Consider the following 25,539-nt stretch of genomic DNA (forward strand, 5'->3'; position numbering starts at 1 on the left):
CATAGACAGTTTGAAGAGCAGCAATTATGACATGTAAGCAGAAAAGCATTTCAATGCACATTAATAATTATTTGATGTCAACAGAAAAAAACTTTTATCTCACTGTTCTTGGAAGTGACTCCAATGTTTCCAATTAAACTGAAATGTTCTCCTGGACCATTTATCAACGGCTTATATATGTAACTAAAATTAGCTAACACTTGATGATATGCTTCTAGAAAAAAGAAGAACATGAAGAAAAATAATTACTAGTAGGTGTAGTGCATCCAATTAATGTCAACGATGGCTAATTTGACAACCATTCCTGACAGCCTGTTCACCGTACCTACTCATGTGAAGCATGAAGAATTAATTACAGGTGATTCTGAATGTGATTTAAATTAAAAGCATTTGCTCTTTGCAAAGATATTCAGCTGTGCCCAATTATTATTGTAATTTGATGAGTGATATTGCAAGGATGAAAATAGCCCATCTCTTTCTGTTATTCTCATGTGCTACTTTGCATTAATGTTGACCTTCTCTTGCTTGTCTTGAGGTTTTTTTGGGCAAAGCAAACCAATTGTTTATGACTTTAAAGTTTGGCGCTTTTGGACCTAGATGTGTCTATCAAGGGTGTAAATTAAGGGCTGAGACAGCAAGAAAAAAAGCTCAGAAATTCTCACTTATAGGGAGTTGTTGTGAGGGTGAAGCTATCAGGGCTTTACTTACTATTTTAAAGACACACTGCCAAATACTATGTGGGATTAAAAGTACAAAGCACAAAATACAATATTGATGTCTGGAAATGTTAAATGGCAGAATGGCTACAATTCCAAGCTGACTTCAGGAGTAAGATTCAGAGGAGGGTCATCTGGGCGAAGCAAACTTTCTGACAGTGAGGGATTGTGGCGCCACAAGTCCTTCCTGCTGTGACATTAGTCATCGTTGCCAGTTCACTCATCTCAGGGTTAGGCTGGATAATTCATCATCGGTTGACATGAGAGGGACTCTTGTTGAATAAGGAGGATTAGGATATTTATGGTCAAAGGAAGAAAATATCCCAGCTGCCGGTTTATGGAAGAACAAATGGTGAGTTAGACTGTTGGCAGCCTCTCTTTTTTTCTTTTATGATTGGTGTTCTCTCGCACTTACATCCAAAGACGTACTGTCAAGGACTCTGTGTTTCTCAGCTGAAAGAGAAACACAAATCAAGTTGTATCTGAAGAAGTTGCAATGCATCATATTTCTGAAATACAAAAAAGACCCACTCATTCCAAGTCTCCCCAAACCTATTCTTCGAGACATAAAATGGGGATTAGTTTATGTTTGTCACTGCGCTGAGAACGAAGACGCGGTACCAGTAACGGAGCCAGAAAATGTTTACAGTGTTGACCAGGCTGAGACCATTACTCTCACTGGGGTGGCACAGAAACGGATGTCTCCTTATTGTGTGTCTTGAGTGATACATTGTGGGGTATAGAGTTATTCTTTCGGCCCCTCTTTGACCACTATGTAGAACTATATATGTTAATGGAACCCTCCACTGATTAGGAGTATTTTCCAATATTAAGCACAGATATACAACACAGTTATGTGACAAATTTTCTTTCCAAAGCTCTTAAAAGCTGCCTTCATTCCTGCAGTTTTGTAGCAGTCTCTACTGGAGCTTCAATGGACCAATAGCAAAACCTTGATAACATGCGCTTCACTGATAAACAAAAGATAAATACAGATGATATTTTGTTTGAACCTTTCAAAGTCAATGTGCTAAATTAACTTTGAATTGTTTCTCTATCGAGGCCAAGGTTTTTTGTTAAGTCTTTTTCATGGAAGTGCTCTCACGCTGCTGCGTTTTTATCTCTAGAATTCAGGATTGAAAGTCCAAAAACATTTAAAGCGCGAAAGGAAATACTCCTCGTCAGATATTTATATTCGGATGAGTTGAAGAAGGACCCCTAACACATGATGCTTATTGAAAAAAATCCCATAGCATATGTGTCGTAGCTGTGTCATTGTCTAAGCAAATGCGTATGCCCTTTTAAAGGAAGTTTTAAAGGATTTTTAGAGTTGTGTCCAAAGTGTTTGTCTTAACCAGCATTGGCAGCCTTCAAAATTGTTCATAATTTTCTAGCATAAATCACTGACTGAAGAACAAAAGCAGAACTGTCCTTCGCATTATGATCACACTGCACTTCCTCACTTAGACGCCTCTATATTCTACAAATCTTTTAAAGGCATTGTCATATAAGCGAAGAAAAATTATTGAGACATCCTTTATTTTAAGTTAACTTTAAAAAGTAGCTATTTACAGCCAGGAGAATACAAACACAGCGATATGACCAATCATTCAGAGAGCTCCTGTGTGTGTGGTAAGGGGAACGGAATGGAGTTTGGGCTACAGTGAGGAATCAGAAGGCTGGTCAGGCTGAATGACTGTTATTGTCACAAGTGCGGAGGTTTCCAAAATTAAATATTAACCAGCAATGAGTCCACTGGTGATAAATGGTAGGATTCAAAAAGTTGGGATTCACAATTAAAATTGATTTGGGATCAGATTAAACGGTAGGCTAATAGACTAAAAACAAATAAAAAAAGGCAAGAGCTAAAAAAAACAATAAAATGTGTCAACCAGAAATAAAAAAACCATAGGGTAAAACCATTTAAATATAACAAACAGAGGCTAAATGGAATAAAATGTAACAGTCAAAGGGCCAAAGAGTCATGGTCTTCAAGGTCCAGTACGCCATCAATTGCCAAGTGGCCGGGTCCGTGGAGTTGTCTTGGTTCTGTGTTCTCGGCTGATGTCCTCACACGGCGTGATCACGGCCCGCCACTGCACCTCAAAGAATAAGGAGAGTACTCAGCTTTCCAGCAACGATAGGGACAGGAAAAACACATTCAACGAGCAAGAGGAGAAAGTACTTTCCTTGACCACTTGAACACAGGTTGTTGTGTTAAGACTTCGTCCTCGTCGCCGTCCTGGGCTGAAACCCCTGCTCATAAACCCCTGCTCATAAACCCCTGCTCATAAACCCCTGCTCATAAACCCCTGCTCATATCCGCGTAGCCGACAGCAGGCTCCAGTTTCACCCAATTGGCCCCAGCAAAGGTGTGGTCATCTTCCTTTCACTCCGTTCTCCTTGTCGTTCCCATGGTCCTGCTGTCGTTCCGTTACCGTTCCGTTACCGTTCCGTGCTGCTGTCCTTCCTCGTATCGGCTCCCCTTGCCCTTGCTGCTGTCTTTCCTTTCTTCTTTTCTTGTTCCCCTGTGTCAGTTCCCCCTTTACCGGTCCCACTGTCCGTCCTACATGCCATTCTTATCTTTCTTCCCCTGTTTCGCCCTTGCCGGTTCCCCCGGTTCCCCCTTTACCGGGCCTACATGCCGTTCCTTCCCTTCTTCCTCTGTTTCCCTCTCCTTCTGTGTCCAACCTCCCCACTTACATCCATGCTGTCAATCTGTGAGCGCACCTGATGTCCATTTCTCATTACTGGCTCCTCTGCGCAAGCCAGTGATACGGGGTGAGGGTGTGGTCAGATCAAGGGCTTTGAGTCGATTAATAAAAGTCCAACATAAAAATATCAAAGGCATGCAAAGTGTTCATCACACATCATGCAACACAAAATAATATTAAAAGTCACAGATGCTGCATGCTTTAAAACAACACTCTAAAATGACGCTTTCATATAAAAAACACGATAAAAAGCCTTGATCCACCAGTTGACATTATCACCCCTGGTCAACCTTAGCAACCCCTTGGCTTGGCCCCACGCCCCACCTGTCCTCATCAAAAGTGGCTTGGAAATTAATCTCTCGAAAAGATACAGCTATCTATAAGGGTACAAAACCATATCTGCAGATTAGTTTCCGTAAATCTTCCTGGGATGTCAGGTTTCTTTGTCATTCTCAGTCTCTAAGCTCACATTAATGAATAAAGTATTTTTCTATTCCATTCTATACTATACTATTCTATAAATTGTTTAGTGGAGTTGAGGTCAGGCTACTTCAGACTAAAGTCAATAACAGCCAACACTCCTTGGTCTACTTGGGTCTTTTTTGTCACATTTTTGATACGCAAATTCTTCTCTGTGATGACTCAAAGCTCAGGTTGTGGCATGTCCCAGAGTGCCAGAATGCTATATCTTCTTAATCAAGATGGAATTTATTTAGCTCAGCTATCAAACACTCCAAGACTTCAATATGCCACCCCATCTTTCCCTCTGGAGTTTGACCCCTGTGGTATCATTATCTCTCTCGTTCATTTCGTTCCTTGCATTTCTGTCACTGCAACACTTTTCTCATCATCCGCTGTGAAATTCTTCTATGTCCTGATCCCACCCAAGACTCATTCCATCCTTGGAAACCACCACTATACGGCCTCTTTTGAAAGGATGCATGCCGATTGGATTTTTGTGTTCCTTACTCATTAATTTGTGTGTCTTCTTTGGGTACAACTGATGCAATGTGATATAAGGTGCTTGAGTTTGATACTGACTTGACCTCTCTTTGCTTAGAGTGACTGTTTGACACTGTCACATGGCTATCATGAAGTAATATCTATTAACTATCAGGAAATGTTATGTTGTAGAGTCAATGCACAGCCATATTTCTAACAGTTCTACAAGGGTTGCAAGTTGATTTACCTGAAAAAGCGTCAGAAGAGTGCTGCTTCTGTGGAAAGATAAAACCGAATGTGTTCTCAGACCTTTGGACCTTTGTGCATCTGTAAAAAATTGATATATCTGAAGAAGATTTTTGATTTTTAAAGACAGCTTATGATTTTGTAATATAACGTTGACGCAAAGCTGCAAAATTATTACGCATATTATTGTAAGACTGTAGAAGGGAAAGATTGCGGTTTTACATGATTATTAAATCAAAATAGATGAATGAATAAAGATTAATCAAAGAAAAAGTTCACTTCGACACAGACTGCCTCCTGTATTTGCATCGAACTGAAACCACAAATAACTTGAACTGACAATAATGTAAATCTAAGGCTGCATAAGAGTTTTGGAACTTATTTGTATTTATTAACCTGGACATGGATCCAAAACATCTACGACTTATGCATCCAGCACTCAGTAGCCTAACAATCAGTGAGCATATACATAATTTAAGGGAGGAAAGATACTTGGGGACTGACATTTGGAAACGACAGATAACAATACAACAAAAAGATCAAAGAGAGGAAACATTTCCACTTTGAAGAGGCATTTCTGTTGTCACTGAATTTGTGCTTTTTGTGGAAAATTAAAAGCAAGGACAATGATCAACGGATGTATTTGACTGTGTGTATAAAGGCTTTATTTTTCTCACTTTAAAAAAAAAAAAAATTATTAGCACAGGCGGTTGATCATTGTCATTTCTGATGTCTGTCTCAGATTTTTCCCCTTGAAAATGAAATACCATGTCCATCTGGCTGTGCCAACCGTTTTTTTTTCAATTTGTTCATCTGATTCACAGAACATATGTCAGTATCCATCAGGTTATTATCTGAAGTATCAAAACGTTGTTTTAATATGTTTTCCAGGAAAATTTCAGATCCTTGTTAAGAGGCTCATGAAAAAAAAAAAAATAATGATGGATAAAATAATGAAAAACTCCCTTTCCTTCATATGGAACCTTACAGTGTGTTTAAAAGTAGTCTCCAGTTACTTCTTAGCTTGTTTTTAAACAAAAGAATTGAGACGTCCTCGAATCATATTAAGTATCAGCAGGCAGCAACATAATATTTGATGTCAGTGTTATAACCTCAAATAACAGTGTGGCTGTTCAAGTCAAAGTAGTACTGACAGCCAACTGCAAGCTCATCTATCAACCTGTATTTTGAGAGCTATCGAAGCTGTTAAAGTGGAGCCGGGTGAATTTGTACAGCTTTTTCAATCAGTTTATCCAAACGGCCTCAATATTTTACTGACACTCCCTTAACAAAATCTTAGGGTATGGTCATTACTCAGAGAGGAGAGTGATAGAAGTCAGCAAATTCATTGCAAAACAGTCTCACACCACAGTCTGGAACAGCTACGTTGGCTCAAATTGCCAAACATAATAGTGTCCCAGTAAAGGCTCAAAAATTGTAAAGTTGTCAGAGCTTAATTGGTACAGCTTAAGCTTCAATTTATCTTATGACATCCATTTTCCACATCATGCTAGTCTTTACTTTGCCACAGATAATGCAGAAGGTGCCAACTCTTGTGTACCAAAGTCTTTTTGATGAAGAGATTCCTGTTCTGGGACCTGCCCTGCACAATGTTTTCTTAAGGAGTCCTAATGCTTTTCCTTTTCCCTCCCACTTGTGATGCCTTGCTTTTCTACTGCTCTCTTGTCTGCAAATGGTTGGCGCTAAATGTACAAGACTGGGGTTTGCATTAATGTGCATGGTTAGGTCTATGGCTTACAAAGTACATGGTTGGACTGTTACAAAAGCCGACACGCTTAAAGCACATGTTTTCTATTCATGGCTTGTGATTCCCATCATTTCATGTGACTACTGCCCTGTCACTGTTTACAAACATGGACTGTTCTACGACTAAGTGTGGGACAAGTGGGCAAATGTGTGTGTTTCTATTTCTGGTGAGACTACTGTTTTCTTTTAAAATCGCCACATGCTCAAAAATGATAAATTTGCAACATTTTCTAGGCTCCAGAAATCAATACATGCCTCTGTTCTCCATTGTAAATCATAACATGCTTATGTTTGCAAAATGTAAAGCTGTCACAGATGTGATATTGCACAACTATTGCATTCTTCAAAAATGCATAAAGGAGACACAACCGGCACGACAGGAGATCCAAGTACGTGTCCGTTTTATTAGTGGTATATGCGGAAAAAAAGGTCTCTTACAATCCAAAGTATACACAGTGTTTTAAATATGCACTGATGGATGGATAAATCACAAGAGCCAAAGGTTATGCCAAGCCTACGTGTGAGCTGACACAATTCTTTACCGTTCAGTCCTGAAAACAAATAGAATAGCAAGAGCAAGACACCTTTGATAGATTGTTCCTTTATGTTTTCAATCCACCAGAGTTCATCAGACACTATTGGAACAATAACAGGTTGGGAGAAGAGCCTACTGTGCTGCACTCTTGATCAAATTATTGTGGGTTTGTGTGACACTGGCACATCCTTTCAACACACGCTTAAACACCATACTTGGCTGTCTTAATGCCACCCCCCAAGGCTTTGTGCTAAGGGACCGAGAGCAGACGTAAGGTTTATATTTGGATTCTCTTTGGCTTTTGATTAGGATAATAAATCCATCCTCTGAGGGTTTTTTTTTTTACTCAACATTGTTACAGTCAGCTGAGAATGGAAGGTGGCCCTGCGCATTCTTATCCGTCATACCATTCAGTGCTACCACGTCAGCCCCAGCAGAAATTAGCCATCTTATAGAGACAGAAAAATGTTTTAGAAATTGTTGAAGCAATTTGCACATGATCAGATGGATGTGCTTATTTCTTGTTTGATTCAAAGGGAGGGTTGAAACTAGTTAAATGTTGCTAAATCAACTGGGGCTATATTTCATGCCATATTGAGTATTTTTCAAATATGTTTCACCCTTTTGATTTCATTAATTTCACACGAAGGCTTTCATATTAAACTCTTTATGCATTTGAAGATGTAAGCAGGATATCTTGATCTCGGGAAGGACCTGTTCTGCCCCGTGAGAAAATAAGACAGGGAGATAATGAATATTGAATGAGCATATCTACTTCAAGCAGTCATCCCCACTGACCAAATCCCATCGGCACACAAATCATCTGTGTGGTTATGCCGAGTTAATTAAGATCTAGTGTGTGGAATTAATCGAGCCATGCCACTGCAAATGTCTTCAATCACCGGACCTGTCCCGTCTTATCTGTGAGCACTTTGATACCATGAGAAAAGTCGAGTGACAATCATGACATAATAGCCTGTTGAAAACAATCACAATAATCTTGTAGATTTTTTTCTTACCTTTTTTTCTCCTTTCTTTTAAGGGGCTCAACTTGGAGACAGAGAGGAAAAAACTTTATGTTCTGTTTAAATCAAACCAATAGGGATATCAAGTAGAGATAGTAAGGCCTGTTGTGTAATTCTGAGTTGTTGTTTGTGTGAGTGGAATGTTGTTCAGGCTTTTATCAGGGGAAATACTGTATTCTCTGAGGCTTTTCCAAACTTCCTCAGATAAGAAAAATGAGCGAGATTACACCTCATTTTTCTTCGCAATGCCAACATTTTCCTTTCCATTGCCAGTTGTAATTTTGCCCTCCAGACTTTTCTTCCACGGACACAGAGATTGGTAGGCCAAAGCAAGCAGCCTTGGTCAAATCAAAATACCCTAAAGAGCCATTTGCTGGTGTTACTGTGAGACACAGGGAAGCAATCACCCTCTACTGAGTTAAATAAATTGAACAAGGAAATTGGTAAAAAGCTGCAGTATGATCTCAATTCTGATGTAAGTCTCCGTGTCTGTTTGATGACCTAATCTGTTTAATTGTTGCAAGTGATCATTTAGCATTTTTCAACAACACAATTATCCATTTGGGAGGTGAGAAAGTGCAACACTGCACAGTCCTTGGGGAAAATTATATGACAGGGAGACACAGAAGAGATGAGTCCCGTCAGCATGTCTGTTGTCTTGGTAATGTCACTGCTCCGTGTGTGTGTGTGTGTGTGTTTGTGACTAAAGCCATGACTACATAAAAGGGCCTAGCATGAGCAGCAAGTCAGCAGAACAGCAGCTGCAGCTTTTGAGCTCCATCTGTGTCTACACAGGAGGCATTCATGCACAGTATTAGCAGCACCACCCACGATGACCTCAATGATAACCAAAGTAAAACGACCACAGTTTTGACATCAACAAAAACAGGAAATTCACCGTAAAAGCTTGGTAAAAGTGGAATTAAAAGCAAATCTGTTATTGTTGTTTCTACAAAAAAAAGTTACATCCAGTATTGTTGACCAATGGAGATAAGCCACAGTGCACATGATACATAAATCAGCCAATTTTTGTGTTATCATTATCATTCTAAGTGAAAAAATCTTGGCATTCTTTTGGGTAAGAGGGTACCTGCTGCATACACTGGTTAATATTGTGAATTCTGTTGAATTAGCTAAGCAACTAACACAACACATAACACAGTAAAACCAGAACTAAAACCAGTGTGCTGTTGAGGTATTTTTTTTAAATATTTCTAACCCTAATCAAGTTGTTCTACTTGGCCAACCCTAGTCCAGAAAGGGTATGAGTCTGTGTCGTTCTCAGCCCCAGCAGATGGTCAATTTCTTTCAGTGCAGACAGACAGATGTGTGGTCCTCCAAAAAGCTAAAACTGCCTAGGCTCCAGAGATTATGCAGATAGAAGAGCAATTGATTGAAAGTTAGTTTGTGCTGGCTAGTGCCGGAGGGGGCAGACAACCAGCAATTTCATGGCAAAGATGAGCGCTAAAAAGCATAGATACCAAAGAAGCACAGGTGAAAAACAATGAAAAAAAGCTGCACTGGGCAGGCTTCATTATCTCAACACTTAGTTTCACCCCAACTCAAGGCAGATCAGACCATTTAACCCCTGTCTTTTCCACAAGTAAATTACACTTTCTTCTGATATTAATGAGAGAAGAGAGTCCAAGTGTCTGAGTATAGTTTAATCCAAAGAGAGGACGGTGAATTGTAAAACATCAACATCAAGTTTTGGCACAGACTCAGAATCCATGGGTGGAAAAATCAAGGCTGGAGCAGACGCTGACAGAGCCATCACTTTGCAAGGAGTTCAGACTCCTCCAGTGGCTGTTACGCTGGTGGCCGTGCCTGTCTGTGAGACGAGCTACAGGGGTAATGGGGTAAAGCACCATTTTTGAAAGAGGTGAAACAAAATGGAAGAGCAAAAAGCATGCAGTGACTGAATGGATGAGAAAGAAGGAGGATAGATGAGAGGCTGGACGTAAGGGGAGAGCATGAAAAGCAGGCAGAATCCTGTCATAGAACCAACGTCAACTTTTGCATAAACTTGAGTACATATATTGAATTAGCGGCTGATTGAACAAATGAATGTTTAATAGTACTAATAATTTGGTCTGGTCACAGGACAGCCACTGAGCGGCTGGATCACAGTAAGGATGACATAGGCAGGAGTAACTTCTGAAGAGTTTTGTCTTTTATTTCCATACAACTACCTTGAACCACAGGCATCAAACAGCAAGATACCGGCCCTCCCGATAGTGATCAGAGACAGTCTTTTATACCATCTACACTTAACAGGTTCAACCCATTTTCCTCATGAGGGATGTTCCCTTTTCCCAACATCTTTAAAACAAACAACATTTTTATCCACTGGTTATCATCTACACATATATAAATAACCCCCCCAAAATACCAATGATTATATTTACAATATTGACTCAAATGTAACCCAATTACCACACAAGTACAAATACTTCAACCCTGCCTTTCTCATCCCATGGTTTCTCCCGGAACCTTCAAATGGTGTTTTTAAAAAATAAGGACATTATCTACTTGAAGCCATTTTTGACTTTGATAAAGCTAATTTATATTATTGTGGGGTTGTAATTAGATTTTACATATAATCAGTGAAGTCGTTTGACTTTTTAGAAGAGGTCATTTACATCTATGCTGTAGGAAATCTCTGAATTCATTCACTCAATCAAATTATAACTATAGTACAAATATCGGCTTAATATACAAAGGTAGTTTGGTAATTACTCTGCAAATAAGAACTAACAGTTCAAGTACAAGTTCATTTGACTCCCTATGCCACCTGATATCTGTGTTTCACTTTTTTTATGTCTTCTGCGCTGACATCATGAATCTATCTCGACTGTGTTTTAGAGGATAAATCAATAACAACACTGAGCAGCCTTGTAGTCTAACTGCTTCGACCACATATTTTTCTCCGTCTGCATATCGTTGCAACAAACACATAATCCCCCTCACTTCTTTTTTTCTCCTTTTACAGATTATTTTTACTGTGTTTTGCCCTTATTAGATAGGTCAGAGTGAAGATGCTGACAGGAAGGAACCTCTGTTGTGGTTGGATGACATGCAGCAAAGGTCCCTGGCAAGACGTGAAACAAGGATGAAACAGGGATCACTTTATATGGAATGCGATGTTGTGTTAACCACAACACAGATCTTCTTACATCTTAGCTTTTAGTGGCAAAGCTCTCATTTGCTCGTGTTAGACTCAAAACAACATTATTCTTACTGACAGTACATTTAGGACAGTGTGTCTTAGACAGATGTGCATGACAAATTAAGGCTATAAATCATTCATTTCAGTTTGGTGTATCTTAGTTTTATTGCTCGCTTGTGTTCTTTTTTGGCTTTGTCAAGCACTCTCATTTGCCTTTTGCTTAAAAAAGTGCAATATAAATTTAGATCGATGGACTGGATCAACGTTTTAAATATTCAGATTAGCACTATGGTTTCAGTCGTCAGTGGCTATCAAGAGAATCAGAAATGCTCTTGGCAACATTAAATCCACATCCACATTTGGAAAGTCTTCATTTTTTTAAACTAAACAAGCCCTTGTCAGTTTGCCTTTTTACTTTTGGGCAACAGGATGCTACTAAATAAGAATTCAACATTAAAATAAATGACTATGTCTAACTGAGTCCTGCTGATGTGAAAATTGGATGATTAACAGACTGAAATTGTAGGTAATCTCTCTTTAAATATACCTTCATCATGTCAGTATTTTTTTCCAACTCTCCCAAACCAACATCCATATATCAGTGTCAAATAAGATCTGAGAGGTTGATTTATTCCATCCTAAAGTATTAGTTCCATTTGACTAATATTTAAATGGAAATTGCATGCATTCACCTTGAAGTAAGCGCTGCCCATCTCTGGGATGTCTGCCTGAATAAGCATGACGGAGAGCCATTCCTCTCACTTCAGATTGGATACTGTTATTGTCACCGTCCAAATTGTTTATAACCTCCGGGTTAAAAGCCGCTATGTTTGCATCCATAAAAATGAACAGCCGAATGGCGATGAAGCTGACATTAAGGCCAAATTGACAGCCATGTTGACTTTGTCCTAGATAACTGCTGTCTCTGTTGTACATACAATTACCAAAGAGATTTCTTATAAATGATCTGTCTGTCCGTCCGTAAAAAACGCATTTATGGATCTGTGGTTTGTTAATTCTTCTTTCAACCGACCAAAACATAAACATCTAAGGGTAAGTCAAGCTGTGGTTTCACCACAAGTTGGCCATTTAACTAGACCACTGTCCTAAATAATGGTTTTATTAGAGCAGAGCGACAGTCTGGAAATGAGTTGTGACCGCTGTTGCACTAATGGGCTGATTTTCAGTCCCATTTTCTGACGTGTCAGCTGTTTGACAAAATAAAGAGGAAACTATTTGAATGATCACAGCTTTATAAGGAAATTGGCTGTATTAATATACACTTACATAAAAACTGTATTTTAGAGAGCGGTCCAGCTTCTCTGGGAATGAAGTTTGAAAATAGGCATTTTTCGATGATAAAGCTTTTGTGGAAGTGTCATTGTTGGAAATATTGATGGAACCTTGTAGGGGTTTCCCTGTGCTAACTGTTTAAACAGCATCTCAAAGCCGTAATTATCTCAACCATTTCCATGGCTCCTGTCCTACATTTGAGTCCGTCTGGATGGACGAATTTTGCATTCAAAAAATATATTCTTTTAGGCACATGGAAACCAAATTTAAGCTGGAAAGAGAAAATAATCTTTTATGTCCATTACGTATAGCCGGTGGAGTTGCTAAAACATTTATTTGGGTATAGAAAGATGAATGAGGGATGAAAAAACAGAAAAGGTTTACAAATTAAACAAGCAATTTAGACCGATCTGTGTCAGTGACATATCTTTGAGTGCACTATTTTCTTTCAGACACACACTGGAAAGTCATGCAGAGGTCAATGGGAGAGCGCCTGATAGTGTATCAGCATATCTGCTGAACACACGCCTGCTGGGAGAACAGAGAATATTACACCTATTGATAACACAGAATGCCAGAGCGTTCAGATCATTTCAAGCCTGCTTCTTAAACCAACTTGCTAAATAATTCATGTCCCCATGTCTTGCTTTCATTGACTGACTTTGCAGCACATCGTTCAGCCTTTGGAGGCAGAAAACAAGGGAGGGCTCTGATCACTTCAGATGGGAAGACAACTTCTTCAGAGCAAAGAAACACCAGCCGTGAATTTTAAAGCCCGGCGACAGATATAATGATTGTTTGGCTCGGAGTGACTCGTGCAAAGACATCGTATTTAAGCTGTCTGATAAGTAAAGACAGAGACAAATGGAGTTATCCGAGATCAAAGTTGGAATCGCGTGCAAGCTCTTCATACCAAAAGCACTTGAGCCCCCCTACAGTTTGAAGCAGATCTCAATGAAATTGCTATTTCATTAAAAAAAACAAGAAGCAAAACAACGATCAGTCTGGTGTTTACAAAAAGAACCCAGCCTGGAACATAGCCTAACTGGCTATCCAAGTTACTTTAGAAAACACTTAAACCGTGTAACTGTGTCTTATGGTTTCAAATCAAACCAGTTCACAGAGGTGCCGATTTAAAGCAAAGTAAACGAACGAAGAAGCTCAAGAGAAAGCTCTTAAATAACCACAGTCGATCATCATTATTTTGTAATATTAGCTTTTCTCTTTAATAAGAAACAAGCAAACAAAGCAGATGAAGGAATAAAAGAAAATTTAACATTCTACACTGCAGTTGCTTTAATTGCTTTATTAACATCTTAACTCCATTGCCTTGAAACTGCATACTTAAGGAAATGTAAAGTGAGCAATGAAGCATAAGTGTGAATAAAGTTAAATTGCCCATTCGCATAGGGATTTCTTTCACTATGTAAACCAAACAATCAACCCAGTACTGCGAGTCCTTTTATGCAAACAACAAAAAGCACTTTAGTTACTAGGAGCAGATGTTGAGCAGAAAGCAAAGTTTTGTGGGAAAAACAAATCAAATATGTTTCGGGAAATTTACAGAACCCACAAACATGAGAAAATATGTTTTCGGTTTGCTTCAAGGTTTTTCTTGCTGTTTGGTCTGTCAGGGGCAGCATGATTTCCTGGTTAGGTTTATTCATTAAAAACTACTTGGTTAGGTTGAAACTAGTTAAAAAATAATATTTTGGTCATATTTATCCACCATACCAATATCTGATGCACGTTTTTATTATGTTTATCACAGCTGAAAACTAAGGTTGCACTGACCATGAATTTATAGGCCGATACCGATTGTGATATTAAAAAAAACTTGAATAAAACAAAATCTTGTCAGTTTCAAGTCAGTGTAGAGTAGAGTATCATTTATTAATCCCGAGGGAAATTAAGGTGTCCAGTAGCAAACATACATCAATACAAAATACACAAGGCAATACACACATCATTACGCATATATCAACCATATAGCTCTTCCATACATTCAGCAAAAAGGCAGATCTCACACACACACACACATACACACAGACACACAGTATGTGTCTATTGTCCTAATGAGAAAGCGCAGAGTCCTAGTGCAGAGAAGTTGTTCCTGATTATTTGGGGGCAACACAACCAGGACATCCCAGATATACATGGGCCTCTGTCATCGGTTAATGTTATCCTATTTGCTGATAGACCGAATGGAGTCAACAAGTAGAATATCGGCCGGTACCGACGTTAGGCAGATATATCTGCTGAGATATATCACTGCTGAGTGTCTCCCTGCAGCAAGCAACCGTGTTATTGAAGTTTCAGAGAATATGCCTTTTCTGTGCACGAGAGCAGTGCTGACTTCTCACTGAAAACCTCTAATTGTCGTTGAAATAAGAATGGAATAATCGCACTGACGCAGTGGCTTTCAGCTAGACAAAAAGGTACATTCCTATGCAGAAAGCAGTTGGTGTCAATAAAACAGTGGAGCAAAACACAGATTTGTACATTGTGAAAATTCATCCTAGCCGTTGACGAGCGCAGCTCCGACGGTGACAAAAACATCTTTTCATTTTGGTTGCACATGGCAATTTGTTGACACAATCACTTAGTTTGAAAGCATGAATGCAATATCTTAAGTGAGTTACCACCTTTTGCAGACAAGAAAATGTCCCTTTAAAAGAAGTAACAAATGGAGTCACGGTTTAGAGAAAAAAGAAAAGAAAAAAGATGGATGCTTTTTGCACTGTTTAGGGCACCAGTTGGATGAGCTTTATGTAAAATACCGTAAAGAAGTCTGGGGCCTGATGCATAACAGCTCTCATATAGTAGCAGACAGATTCCGTTCAATCCAATTCAGTTTATTTATATAGAACCAGTTCACAACATTCAGTATGTCATCTCAAGGCACTTTAAACAGCGAGGACAAAAGTTCAATATAAGTCCAATTTAACTAAATCATGGTTGGATTCATTGTAATCCAGTTGGGAATTCATGAAAAATAACCAACAGATGGTCTCAAATCTCCACTTTGATTCAGTCTCTCGTCCTGAGCATGCACGAGCCGGCGGGCGACAGTGGTGCGGAGAGCTCCCCTTTTAACAGGAAGAAACCACCAGCAGAACAGGACCCAGGAAGGGCGGCCATCTGCTTCAAACAGTCGGGGGTGAGAGGACAGGACAGACGCACAAACAAGCACAGAAACACCAGGCCGGGGATACCTGCTAACTTATTGACAACAAGAATATCATATACGTAGGTAGAGAATAAAAAGCAAAGAGAGCAGGGTGAGGAAGGGTGCATCATGGGAGGTCCTCTAGCAGTCTAAGCCTATGGCAGGGACGGTTCACGGCCACCTGAGCCGCTCCTAACTATACTTTAATCAAAAAAGAAAGTTTTAAGCCTAATCTTAAATTGCACATAGTGTCTGCCTCCAGATAGACAAGAGTTACAATTATCATTATTATTTCTGTTATTACTACTATAATACGATTATTATTTCTATTAATAACATTATCAGTACTGGTAGCATTTTTTCAGGTACAATTTGCAGATAAATCATTCTAATAAAAAAGACACATACCTAGCAACATTGGAGCAGCTGGCTGTGAATGGTGCACTGCTCATGTTGTTAAAATTCAATGTTCTGCTGGGAAACCTTCATCACATTCACATTTTATTTCCTAACACTACCAACTTAACTGAACACCAACAAAAACATTTTTTGCATATACAATATGGCAACAGTACGGAGCCCCTTGAGTCTTAAGGTGAAATATATTGGGGTGTCGAGAAAGCGTGCACCCGTTTTAAAAAGCGCGCTCTCATTTAACCAAACCGTGCTCTCCTTAAAATATAGCAAGCGCACGTTTACCTAAATCGTGCGCTCGAATTACTAATGTCGTGTACTCGCTGTAATACAGTCGTACTCACGTTATATCCCTCGTGAGCACAATTTACTGAAACGTGTCTTCACTTTGCAAAGTGCGCTCTCATTTAACCAAAACGTGCTCTCGTTGAAATACAACGCTCGATTTAGTAGTTTCGTGCTCTCGTTGTAGTAACAAAGTTATATACCTCGTGACCACAATTTACTAAAGCGTGGTCATGATTCACAAAACGTGTTAACGTTATTTAAGAAATGTATAGCCTAATTAAAATGGGCACAAGTAAGCAAAGCGTGGCCACGATTCCACACTCTCATAACATCATGAGCCCAATTTACCAGCAGGATATGATTCTTCACCATTTTGAAATGGACTTAATCAGGGTTTACCATGGGCTAGGTATGGAATACAAGAATATTCTTTCAACCTTGGCGTCCAGTCATGGCATCATCATGAGCCTAGTTGACTCAAAGTACTTCACACACCCTCACCTGTTCTCAAGGCTGCCTTGTAAGGCGCCCAAGTCAGGGCTGTAGCCAAATGAAAATCCTAAAATATTTATTTGCATTCGTTAATTTTTTCCCCAGGATGAATTGAACAGCATCCAAGACACATGGAATGCACATCGCATCCCTCCGTCCAGAAACCCAGGTGTTCCGGCTGGAATACCGGATATAATGCACCTGGCTCCGCATCTGTGGGGGGCTGAAGATCATCTCTTTCCTCTCGATGAAGCCAATCTGACCGTCTGCAAGTGGAAATGCACCTTCCTCGACTCCATACCATGCGACATCGATGTATTTGATTTTTGCACAGGCATAATGCAAGAACGAGGGTTACAGTTGACAAACAGTCCAGACCAAGCACTTGAATTATACATTACATTAAGGGACACTGTTCGTCCCATAATACTTGCTTAGGCATACATTCGCCATAGCACAATGCACTTACTGTTCCATTCCAAGCAACTTCCAAATAGATTAAAAAGGTGAGATGCTCACACTGTAATGGTAACAGATTTCGTGGCCACAATTAATACAACGTGCGAACGTTTCAAGCAATTTGGATTTATTGTTGCCATACAGAATGTCGTGGGCACGTCTTACAGATCGTGGGCACACTTTTGTTTATTGTGCTCACAAGGTATATAATGTGGGCACGACTGAGGGGCAGTGAGCGCACGGTTTATGTATACGCGCGCACGCTTTATTTAGACGAGCGCACGATTTAATAAAGCGAGGGCACACTTTGAAAAGTGAGAGAACGCTTTCTTGAAACCCCCTGAAAAAGATATTGTTTGATCTCCACCGGGCTCCGTACAACAGCACCCTGCTGCAGAAGCAGTCTCTCCCAGCAGGACAGCCTCACAAAAATTGCTCAGGAAGTACTCGGTGTCCATGACAAAGAGCTTGAAATGTTTACTCGGCCTTCAAACTCCCCAGATACCAGGCTGATGGAAAGTGTGTCCAATCCGTAAAGACCCCAGTGCTTAGCCCACAGTGCCCATGAGATCTGTTGCTTATGTCCCATTGCCAGACGCTTGAAGACACCATCAGATGTTCATTGTCCACAACCTGACAAGTCAGAGCTCTTTTGGTGGCATGAGGAGGACCAACTGACTATTACATGATTGGTGTGTTATCTAAAGTACAACAGAATAGCGAATGTGCCCCATATGTGTTGGTGCACACGTACATCCATACATTCTCTGTGTGCAGCACGTGGATTGTCACAGAAAACAACAAAAAAAAACGCTTCCAGTGGGTTTGCTGGGAGGCTGCAATGTTTTAAAATGTCCTTGCTTCTCCCCTGGTCAACCTTCCTTGCAGGCCACAAACATTTTTGTCCTTCGTTTATTATTTTGTTGAGAGTTATAGTTTATGGTGAGAGACCTAGCTTGTATGGTCCGCATATGTGAATAAATGAACAGTGTGGAAATCCCTCCACTTCGTCTCCTGCCTCGCAACTTTATTTCATGCTGGAAATATGCTAATAATATCCGTGGCTAAGCTTCCATCCAGCTCCACGTTACACTATGCTTCTTCATAATCTTGATGTGAAACACTTTTAAACGTCATTTCGTCTAAAATGTACACTTGAATTAACTTGGCTTGATCCTGCATAAGTTCCAACATGCTGTTTGTAGCGACAACAACTTCTCAGCAGAAAACAAGAGGTTGAGACAAACTTGAAAGCCGACATTGGTTAAAGAATTGATCATGTAATGATATCATGAATGACGATGTTTTCAGATATATTGGAAATGCGTTTTTTAAATCAATCAATCAATCTTTATTTATATAGCGCATTTCATACCACAGGCAACTCAATGTGGAAATGATAAAGAACCAGTAGTTTAAGAGACTACATTTGTAGAATTTCAAAGAGAGATCCAAAGAGAAAACAGAAATACTTGACATGATCTTCAGCAAGTTCCTCCATAGTCGCAGGCTGGAAGCTGGCTCATAAAAGGTTATTATGTCAAAGATATAAGTAACCCCATCAATCTGCTTTAAAGGTACATGAAACCACTGATGAGATGTTAAATTTGCTGTTATGTAGATACATTTTTGGATGTTAAATTCAGCTGAATTCTGAACATACTACAGGATGTTACTTCATGAGCCCCAGAACTTTAGCCTCTCATGAATTAGTTGCGTAATGTTGCTGTTTGTGTGCTGGAGGCATCTGAGGTTCTGCAGATGATGTTCAGCATTGTCTGAGCTCTCTTTATTCTGTCTCCCCATGGTTTTGCTCGGGTATTAGCTGATTTTGGTCAGAGGCCGGTGCATTGTCTGCTTGCTCTGCCCATCCTTGCATGATATCAATAAAGATTAGCACGGATTGTCTGAATAAAACACCCAAAAGGTCCACTGTTAATAATGTCATTGTGTGTATAAATGAAACAAATAAGACACACAAAGAGTTTGACTGAAAACAGTAACCATCTACAAGATTCAGATTTAAGTGAAATTATTTCGTTTTTTTTAAACCAAGAGAACAAGCTCCTGTTCTAGAGCATGCCACATAGTTACGCTTTCTTTCTCTTACTCTCCAACTATCTGTGTTTGTGTGATACATCAAGAATGATTTATGAGGTCTGAGCAACAAACAGTGCCATTCTAATTTGTCATTTCTGCATGCTTGGCATCCTTGCTTGCACTGTTGCTCTGGCAAGGTCATTGGAAGTACCTGACCTGCTGCAGGGCAGAGCAGTGAGGGTCGGAAATAAAATGCAGATGACATGGATTGAAATGGATTGCAGCCTTATTCTGTCCTCAAAACACCGCTGCATAGCTACTACTGCTACTGCACATACAATATATGACATTCTTTGTGACTTTTCATGACGGTGTTTTGGTGCCTCTTGTCTTCTCAGCAGAAGTGTTAAAACAGTGTCACATTACCAAATGCTGCTCTAATCAACAGAGGGGGATGTCTGTGAAGAACCTCCTACGCTTGACTCTAATTAAGACCACCTATCTTAGATTTTGCTTAGGTCAGGGAGGGGTTTTAATTTAAAAACCATTAGGATGTGCACATAGTCAGGACTTCTGTTGCATCTCAGGCTGATATCATTTTAATTAAGTCTTATCTTTGATGAATTTCTCTGGCACAAAACATCATCATAATTCCTCAGAAATAACCTTTGAATAAACTGGACAGCAATTTGGATAAATGTGACGGACTGCTCACATGTTACAAGTACTGACTTGTGCATCTCAGGCTTTTGCCAACCAATCATGGACGTTAAGCTGAGGACTTTACAGAATTTGACACAGAGGAATTGTGCCTCTGCCTTGAAATGATGGAACCAAAAGGAAAAGTACACACAGGATGGCGTGGAGTATATATTTTACAGTTAATGTCACCCTAAAGACTACTTCTGTTGGACTCCAATTTTGTGTTGCAACCACTAAATTGGGTAATAAAATCCTTAAAAAGCCTGTCACCTTGAAAAAGATGTTGGACACGTTTTGGCAATGCATTGTGCAACAAACTTAGTCATTTGCTCCTATAAAATGCTTTATAGTGAAGTCAATTATTTGCGTGAGGAGTCTAATGAACAGAATGCGGACTGCAGCCAACAAATACGAGCCCATCAGCGTTTTCACACTTGCACAAACATTTGATACCAGACAAGAACAACACAATGTGCTACTTTTATCTTTCCCATCTGATGCTGTCAGTACATTGTCAATCCCCCCCATAATCTGACATCTTAACAGTGTGCCAAACTGACATTAAGGTAAAAAAAAAATAAAATTAACTTGTTCAATCAACCCCATGAGACCCAAAGGCTGTCATAGTAATTCTGAGAGCTGCTGTTAGATACGCAGCAGAGTGCCACACTCATCCCTAGTGGCGAGCAACCCCTCCATGCATACAGATAGGGATGGGGAGAAACAGAGAAGGGGCCCATTAGTAAACAAAGCGAATGTGGCTCAGTGAAGTTCAGACTCTCATTAACTTTAACGCTTTCCACTCAAAGTTACCTCATCTCCTCAAACTAATCATCAACCACTCAAACTGAAAGTTTCCTCCTCCATACTGAGCATGTCAAAACTGACACCTTGCAAAAAAAGCCCCCCACAACTTTTAAAAGAGCTCGAATACAAACCCGATTCTTCAAAAAGCATTGCATTCTAACTTTTATGAAAATGGAGCTGAAATAGTCACGGATCGCAAACCTTTATAAATTTTAGTTTTCTGTTTAAAAGGTTGAGGTGGGGCTTTTTAATCAAACGCATCACTGTAGATATTTCCATGTTGAGGACAATTGGAAATGAACTGTTTTGTGTCATATTTAGGAAAAACAAGACTTCTTAAAAGGAAAAATAAAGCTAACGTACTGATCTACAGGCTGATAATTTGTTTAACTTACAGGGTGATACGGGTTATAACAGGCTGCTCATTATTACTTTATGGGTAATGAGCTGTACCCAAGGCCAGTTCATGGTTTCCATATCCTAGTTTGTGGACTTGAACTCCAAACAAAATAGCCTATGATAACAGCTATGTGTGCTTAATGTATGAGTACTACAACATTTGATGGAAGCCCCAGGAAGAGCTGCTGCAATTTTAATGTTTGACTAGATAAGTTATGTAAGAATAGTAACAGTAAAAACATCATGAAATACACACAGTACATGAAACAAGAATCTATTGCAGTCAAAATGCTTGCTGTGCTGACAGTCTCTTTGATCCAGTTGTGGATGTCTGATGTGCAAACCACGAAGCAACCCACCTGGGGAGGCAAGGCAAAAATGAGTCTGGGTGACAATACTGGAATGAATCCTGAGCCCAAGTTTCCTATGTTGGAACTTGTCCAAATGTACTTTTGCAACATACAAACACAAAACTGTTATATCTTAAGATGAGATTTCTTTAAATTCTAAGGGCACACTTCCCGGGAGCTGTGACCTAGTTTTCCTGCTTGGTAGCTCAGCTTATGTTGTATCCTTGCTGATGAAAACCGCATAATAGGCTGCATACCTCCATTATAAACTGCTGGTATTCTGTAGGTCTGCCTCGTAAACGGAGTGCAACTCTAGAGGATGATGAACCTTATCCCTACGCCACCATTCCCTATAAGCGATCCTTAACCTGTTTACTATCATGGCTGTCACTTTACAACACAATGAGGTTCCATTTGAAGACGTTTCATCCCAAGGATCTCATCTAACCTCAGTCAACAGCACATCAACAGGAGTCCAAATTTAAGGTGTGTCTCTTTATCAGCTGAGATGCACTGACGCTTAAAGGCGCTAGCATGGTTGCCGCGTCTGTCACGGCGGTGGCGGACCGTGACGTCAAAATGACGTATCAGGCCTGGCGCTTCCCTTGAAAAGACGGCGCAGCGCGTTGTCGTGCACCAGTCGATTTTTGTAACTTGGCGGCGCCACCAACGAAAAACCGGATGCACTGATGTGAGACCAGGCTCAGTGAGGAGGTGCGTTTGTACAGGCAGCTGTACGAAACTGCAGTGAAACAGCACAGGGAGCACGTAAACTCCCAAAACTCGTGGACAGAGATTGGCAGAACTTTGGGGAAAGAGGGAGAGTTCTGTAAGAATGTGTGGAAGAAGCTACGGGACAGATATGTGAAGGCAAAGAAGAGGGCAGAGACTCAAAAAGTGGTGATGCCGGGGGCTTCAGACATTCACCTCTTTTAACTGAATTAAAAAATTAAAATGATCCGAATACTGCAGCAGTATCATTAATGACAGTATTCCTGCTCTTCATTGTTTTATTCTCCACTTTCGTGGTTGTAGAGTAGCGGTAACCTTCACGTAGCAGCGACACCTCTGTGACGGAGAAAATTGCAACTACTGGCGCATCGACTCGCGCCACTATATATGGCGGGCATGAAGTCGTGACGTCATCAACACCGCTCGCGCGAGCAGACGCAGCAGCCATGTCAGAATCCAACAGAAGTAACTCTCATCAGTACTTCTATTGGTCAGACATTTCCTCTTGCTACACCCTCTACAGTGGACTAAAATATTATTTTTTTTCCCAAACATTCTATTTTAGTGGGTACAATGGGGTCGTGAGGAGGTTTTCAGACAATATGATAAAAAATGCTCCAGAAAACATCTCATACCCCACCTTTAAGTCATCGTGGAAAAGTACAGAGACATTTCATTCATAATGTCTAAGAACAAAGCCAATTTTAACACCTCTCAAAGTCAAATTAGCACACTCAGACAATGTGGTCAGGGACTTGAATCCCTGCTCTGTGTCAATTTTCATTCTCATTCACATATTTTTCTGTTTCTTTCGACAGTCGTTGAAATGCATCAGAAACTGTGACTGAAAATCAGCCCCATACGACGACGTTAGTTAGCAGAAGAAGGTCTTGGATGTTTTCTCACACGTTCTTCCTCGTCATGGTGTCTGACACACTTAAAGTGACACTAGAGAAGTATGTGAACCCTGAACATGTGTGAATGTGCGCTTCCAACTAGTTTTGAAGTACGCGAACCTTTGTCGTTCACATTGTCGGGCCTATAATGGCCTTAGAGCACTTATTGGATGAGATACCACAGTTCACGACTTTGGTTTCCAGCACTGTTTTGCTTTACAATTGTTTGACATTTTTGTGGGCTTTTGTTGGCACCTTTGTGATCTCCTCAACACAGTATGTGCCTGGCTGTGAACAGCTAACGTGGACATTCTTAATATGACAGTGGTGTTACACAACCACAACTGTAGGGGGAGCCAAAGAGCAAAAGAATTGCTAAATTCTCTAGTGTTATTTGAAGTCAACAAATCAGTTTCTGTTCATGCAGGCCAAGTTGTAAATATTTCTGTATATTTCTTTATCAACATCACCGCTGATGCTGTTTCTCGCGCAGCTGACAGCAGACTGTGAGATGTAGGCTATGTGTTTAGTTAATCTGAAAGCAAAACAGCCGACTGAGATCCAATCCCAAGTGGTCACTCGGGACACATTTTAACACCTGTCCACTGGTGATTGATCACCCAGGAGGAATGGTAGAACTAAGTGTGAACAGGCCCTAAGAGAGTGAGTTACAAATGATCCCATAGTATGTGTAAACGTTTTCACTGCCTCCATGGGAGCTGTGCAGACCCCTGAGACTAAATAAGCATCTATGCCTCCATACCGCTTGCAGTCTTGATGTCATATTCAGATTTAGAGCTGATTATTCATCACTGTCATTTTTCTAAATAGGAGGGTCCCCCTATAAATGCTCCTAAAGGATCCAAAGGGGGTCCCTGGACCCTAGGTTGGGAGCTACTATAACATCATAGGTAGACCATATGTTCCACATGGTGAACGTGAGCCATGATACCTAAAAAGGGGGAGAGAGAGAGAAACTACTTCTGGAGCTGTAGTCTACTTAATGAAAAGAAAGAAAAGAATAGATACTGGGGAGCATTCGTCCTCTTGCATTGAATACGCAGCGCTTTACACCGTCTCACCCAGACGACAGAAAGAAAAAAGAGAACATCGAGGGAGAGGAGGGAAGAAAAAAAAAACATACAGGAGACTTGGCTGATGCATCTCTGCCACAGCATCCATTTCACGGCGATTACAGTTAGAGGCAGGGGAGGCTGTGCGCATTTCTCCGAGAAACACGGTGCTTTTTTTTCTCCATCCCTCCTAAAGTCTGTTTCCTGGAGCGGCTGCGGAGCGGAAAGACGCTTCTTTTTTTGCGTTAGAGACAGGGACAGTATTTCATAACAAGCCTGTTTTATCTGGAGCAAAACCAGGTCGACCGCAGTTCCAACGGGCTCCAGCATATTGTTTTGTGGAGTGGAATTTTGGTGGCGCTCAAGACGCTGAAGGAATAACGGACGGTTTAAGTTTTCCTGGAAGTTGCGCAGTGACAGAAAAACATGGGAATCTGTGGCTATCTGGCGGTGCCTGGGAAATGCCTTGTCGTCCTCGGACTTAAATTGTTATTCCTTGTACCTGCAGGAGTTCCAGCCAGGAGCGGGGATTCAGTACTGAAGGACAACATCACCGTCAGGCAGGGGGACAGCGCCGTCTTAAAGTAAGTATCACTGTTTTTCATAATAACGCCGCCGGTGCGATCCCCCCCTGAGCAGCGCCGGGGCTGACTCCCGCTTCTCAGCGTGTGTTGATCCAAAACAGATTATCAAGTGCAGCGGTTCAGGAGTAGTTAAAGGTCACAATAACGCTGATAAAAAACATAAATGCGAGTTCCCATGTGTTTAACATGCGAGTCATATGAGAGTTATAATCTAGCGAGCAAAAAAAAAAAAAAAAAACGCAGGGTTTCACCGCTCTTGCTCGTTGCCCTTGAATGTTATTGATCCGGCTGTTTAATATCTTATTGGGGATGCACAGCTGACGAACTCAAATTAAGTGTCAGGAGGTGCTTGCTTGCCTGTCGATTGCTTATGAGACAACCCACAAATGCGTATGTGACTGCAACCTGCAGGGCTGATGTCTTGTCCACACTTCAAGATGTTTTTGTACACAGCAAACAGAACAGGTTCAAGCAGCCTTTTGATTAGTTAGACTCTGGTCTGTTCCTCTGGAGACCTGTGTGATAAAGATCATGTCCTTGTCACTCCTCACAAACACAGACGCACACTGCCATTGGCAGTGATGTATCTTTCTGCTCTCTTGTCTTTGCTGGTATTTGTAGTTGACCAGGTGTAGTGCTAGAAAATCTGGATCCCTGTCAAGGGATGCTAGATAAGGCCCTCCACCCACAGACACTTTATTACATTCTTTATTACATACATACATAC

At 40.5% G+C, this 25,539-nt stretch overlaps 1 protein-coding gene across 1 annotated transcript in view; it reads left to right on the plus strand.

Moving 5' to 3' along the window:
* Positions 1-24,114: 24,114 nt before the first annotated feature.
* The window catches only part of opcml (opioid binding protein/cell adhesion molecule-like), a 187,988-nt gene continuing 186,563 nt past the window's right edge, over positions 24,115-25,539 (plus strand). Inside the window, exon 1 of the mRNA XM_075486517.1 lies at positions 24,115-24,812. Within this exon, the coding sequence (XP_075342632.1) occupies positions 24,655-24,812 (158 nt within the window). The 5' untranslated portion in view covers positions 24,115-24,654. The remainder of the gene's footprint in view (positions 24,813-25,539) is intronic.

This window comes from Odontesthes bonariensis, chromosome 16 (genome assembly GCF_027942865.1).
Source record: "Odontesthes bonariensis isolate fOdoBon6 chromosome 16, fOdoBon6.hap1, whole genome shotgun sequence".
Classification (NCBI taxonomy): Eukaryota; Metazoa; Chordata; class Actinopteri; order Atheriniformes; family Atherinopsidae; genus Odontesthes; species Odontesthes bonariensis.